Source organism: Chanos chanos, chromosome 10 (assembly GCF_902362185.1).
Source record: "Chanos chanos chromosome 10, fChaCha1.1, whole genome shotgun sequence".
In the NCBI taxonomy this organism is placed as follows: domain Eukaryota; kingdom Metazoa; phylum Chordata; class Actinopteri; order Gonorynchiformes; family Chanidae; genus Chanos; species Chanos chanos.
In genome coordinates, this window is record NC_044504.1 from 9,921,991 (window position 1) to 9,926,282 (window position 4,292).

At 40.1% G+C, this 4,292-nt stretch overlaps 1 protein-coding gene across 1 annotated transcript; it reads left to right on the forward strand.

Moving 5' to 3' along the window:
• Positions 1-926: 926 nt before the first annotated feature.
• Positions 927-2,775, forward strand: cxcr4b (chemokine (C-X-C motif), receptor 4b). The gene is made up of 2 exons (XM_030786056.1): positions 927-988; positions 1,222-2,775. The coding sequence occupies exons 1-2, from the start codon at positions 974-976 to the stop codon at positions 2,275-2,277; spliced, it is 1,071 nt and encodes a 356-aa protein (XP_030641916.1). The 5' UTR covers positions 927-973; the 3' UTR covers positions 2,278-2,775.
• Positions 2,776-4,292: the final 1,517 nt, after the last annotated feature.

The following is a 4,292-nucleotide window of genomic DNA, read 5'->3' on the forward strand; positions in this document are numbered from 1 at the left end:
TCTGATTTATCAGACAGGGAGCACCAACTGTGAACAACCCTAGAAAGACATACTTTTATACACTCCCTGAGGTTTAACCTTTATGTTTTGTTGAATGCAAGAATAGAGCCATACAACAGATGCTTCATGAGAACGTGGCAAACACGTCAATGAGCAAGAAGTGTTGACTGAATCACTCATTTATACACTAATCTCACATTTCAAAGGACTGTTATACTTACTGTGAAAGTCAATGTGTCTGACATCTGTCAAAGATCTCACTGGGGCCCATCACACAAAACCAGCCTTAATGTGATGATAGAGATGTCTGGGCAGAATTCAACTGTCAACACCTAATGAATTTCCCTTTTTTGGATCTACAACTAAAAGCAAGAGGAAATACATACAGCCCACATGTCACTGGTGCTTAATCGTCAACAGCAGCCAGGGAAACGCATAAGGTTCCCACCATGCTGAGTGTCAGTTCAGGCTCATGAAACATAGACATAACATAATTAACATCTGGTAACAGGGTATTTAGATCATTCATTCTGCAATCATTTCCAGGGTATATCCCTACATCGCTCTTAGTGGGGTGGGGTTGCATTTATTGTGAACAATAATTTAGCTTTTAAAAACATGATTTCTAAACGACCTACAATAAACGGCTGTACAATTGTGCACCACTTAACCTGGTACCGGTCAACATGACAACCCAAACGTCACGTTCAAACTTACGCACGAGCTCTTAATAGGATGTGTAATGTCTCTGTGAATACGACGATACTCCCTTGCAATGTGCTACCATGCACATCCACTATGTGCGTACCACTGGAGAGCCTGCGTGGTGTCACACGCGACTTCTGTGGGAGTGGCTTCCTAGTGGGGGAGCACTATTTAAAATTTCTCTGCTGAGCACCTGTAAGTTACTCTGTTACTACACCACGCGGGTTAAGGATATGCGAAAGAAAGACTTAGTCTATCAACGTGCATAATGGCTTTTTATGACGTAAGTTTTATCACTTTTCAAATGAATTCCTTAACTTGTTCAGCCATTCGTTCAATAAATTAGCATTTTAAGGTCTTTGAGTGTATGAGACTGTCACAGTTTCTTATGAATCATTTAGATAAACCAGTTTACTTTTTAAGTTGTTATGAATGATTGTTAAGTAGGCCAAATGTACAAAAAAAATCACTTTGCAAATGAAAGAGATTTTCAGATTGCTTTTGTCTTTTTTGCAGGTCGTTGTGTTTGATTACGATGACAGCAACGACACTGGGTCAGGAGACACTGACTTCGCCGGAGAATTGTGTGATATAGCAGTCAGCCATGATTTTCAAAGGATTTTTCTGCCCATTGTATACGGAATTATCTTCATTCTTGGAATCGTGGGCAATGGACTGGTGGTGATTGTGATGGGCTACCAGAAGAAGTCAAAAAACATGACTGACAAATACCGGCTACATCTCTCCATCGCTGACCTCTTGTTTGTCCTCACGCTGCCCTTCTGGGCAGTGGATGCAGCCAGCAGTTGGTACTTCGGAGGCTTTCTCTGTGTTGCTGTGCACATGATCCACACTATTAACCTGTACAGCAGCGTGCTTATTTTGGCTTTCATTAGCCTCGACAGATATCTGGCAGTTGTGCGCGCGACGAACAGTCTGTCAGCCAGAAGATTACTTGCAGAGCGCGTTATTTACATAGGAGTGTGGCTGCCTGCTGCCCTTCTCACGGTGCCTGATCTGGTGTTTGCCAAAGCGCACGTTACGGGCACGAGGATCAGCTGCGACCGAATCTATCCGGAGGAGGGCAACGTTATATGGAGGGCTGCTTTTCATTTTCAATACGTTCTCGTGGGCTTTGTGCTACCGGGTCTCATAATTCTTATCTGCTACTGTATCATTATCTGCAAGTTGTCCAATGGCTCCAAGAGTAAGATACAGAAGAAGAAGGCACTGAAGACCACAGTCATCCTCATCCTCTGCTTTTTCATCTGCTGGCTTCCCTATTGTGTTGGCATTTTAGTGGACTCCCTACTGACGCTGAATGTAATCTCCCTTAGCTGTACTCTGGAGGCGAGTCTACAAAAGTGGATCCTAATCACAGAGGCCCTGGCATACTTCCACTGTTGTCTGAACCCCATTCTCTACGCTTTCCTTGGAGTGAAGTTCAAGAAATCTGCCTGTAATGCACTGAGCTTGAGCAGTCGATCAAGTCACAAGATTCTGACCAAGAAGAGGGGACCAATTTCTTCTGTATCCACAGAATCCGAATCCTCCAGTGCTTTGTCCAGCTAACATACTCTTGATTTACGTTCAGTTCCCCGTAAGGATTTTCATAAGCTTTATTTTTGCCCCAGGAGACAACTACAACTACTGTATATTTGTAAACACTTTGTAATGCTATGATATGCAAGTTGCATCTACTAAACTTTTTCTATTCAGTATCATAATTTAATCTTTTACATTTTCTTAGTAATATTAAAATACCCAATCTATAGTCATAGCCATAGCAGTCAGCTTTAAATAATATTTTCACAAAAAAGAGAAGACATTCCCTTTCACATATGATCCTCCTCTGGGTATTAATCAAGAGATGTTTTGTAAATTATTTGTACATAGACCATTGTTTGGCTTTGTGTGTAGGCACTTAATATTTTCTGTTCCATCTGAAGTTGTTATTTATTGAAATGGTAGCTTACACTGAAAAAAACACGTTTTATGTTTGCTGGTTTTCACACCATTTCATAACTGTTACTTCTTTGCTTGATGTTCATAATAAAATCTTAAAGTTTTTCATCCAAATGTATGTCTTAATTGACTTTTTCTCAGAATCTAGTCAGGGGTGTGTGTGTGTGTGTGTGTCCCTCTTAGCCATTGTTGGGGGATGGGGGAGGTTAAAGTAGAGACGGGGGTCTGTCAAGTTTCCAGAACAAAAGCTCCACCTGATGTCACTGGGAACGGATCGGCTGAAGAGAGGGTCTGTAATTTGAACAACATCTGTGCTGCTGAGTGTCTTAGAGTCACCAGCATGCAGAGAAGAACAAAATTAGTGACCCTTTCTTGAGTTTAAGTGAATGGCAACCAAGATATATAGTATGCTATTGTCATACTTTAAAGAAAAAAGCAGAGACCCTCTCCTACACAGCTATCTAATTAAGCTGAGAATTCTCTTGTTTTATGCAAGCAAACTAAGTAACCATCTTCTGATTGAAATGACATTATTACATATTAAAATTTCCGCAATATGTGACCATTTAGCCATGTAATGTCACTAAAGTACTCCCCTCTGTCTTTTAAGAGTAGGTTTAATAAAACGGTGTATAAGACAGAGCAGTACCGAGGGCAGATTTGGCAGCATCACACTTTGGACATGGTTTTTGATTTGCAACGCTGAACTACATTAAGACATAAAGTATTGTCTAAGCCAAAGCACAACCGTTATTGCATTGAGTAAGACTGCCCACAGGAAGCTAATGTAAGGGAAGCTTAAGGCCAATGAAAATGAAAAGACTGTATGGTAATAATCTTCTCTGCATTGCACTAAAAGCCCATCAGACCGCATTACCATTTCTTTAGACGCCAAAGAGGTGTGAAGTACAACTATCAGACTCCAAAATCTAAAGCTGGTTTTTACTCTCTGTTTACACATTGATGTAGCAAAATACAGAACTTTTGGGCTGTGTTTTTTTCATTTGGAGATATTGCAGAACGGCCAAGCCATCGTCATTGTGACCTTCCTTAAAGGACACATCTTTCCATTTACGGTCTGTTGAACTCAGCTGGTCCATCTCTTCTGCTTCTTTTTTCTGCCACTTGAACCTCCACCCCCCTCCCACACCATTACCACAAAAGCCAGATAGGAACTTTACTGGTTTCATTTATGCCAAAAAAAAATGCGATTTGTTCCTTCATGAAAGGTCACCAGAGAGTGAACTAAACAAATCAGCTGAAATAATATGTCATTTCACTTAATGTCTGCTCATAATATTTTGAGTCTGACATTGATGTGTCAGCTCAACCTACATATTAACCTACTCCTCAACTAAATAATGTATTTTACTGATTTATTTTTTTTAATAATTGATCCATGATTTATAAAAATAGATGCTTTATTCATTTTCATTCAGCCTGATATAACATTTATGTGTTTTTCAGAAATATGTATTTAAAAAAAAAAGTTCTATGATCTCAGCATTGAATGCTTTGATGTGGTCTGTATTCTTTGGTTTTGCCTGATTTTGGCCACATATTCTTCCAGAGCTCTCTGAGACTGGGGAGGGACCCTGTTATCTAGTGTCAGTTTAGATCTT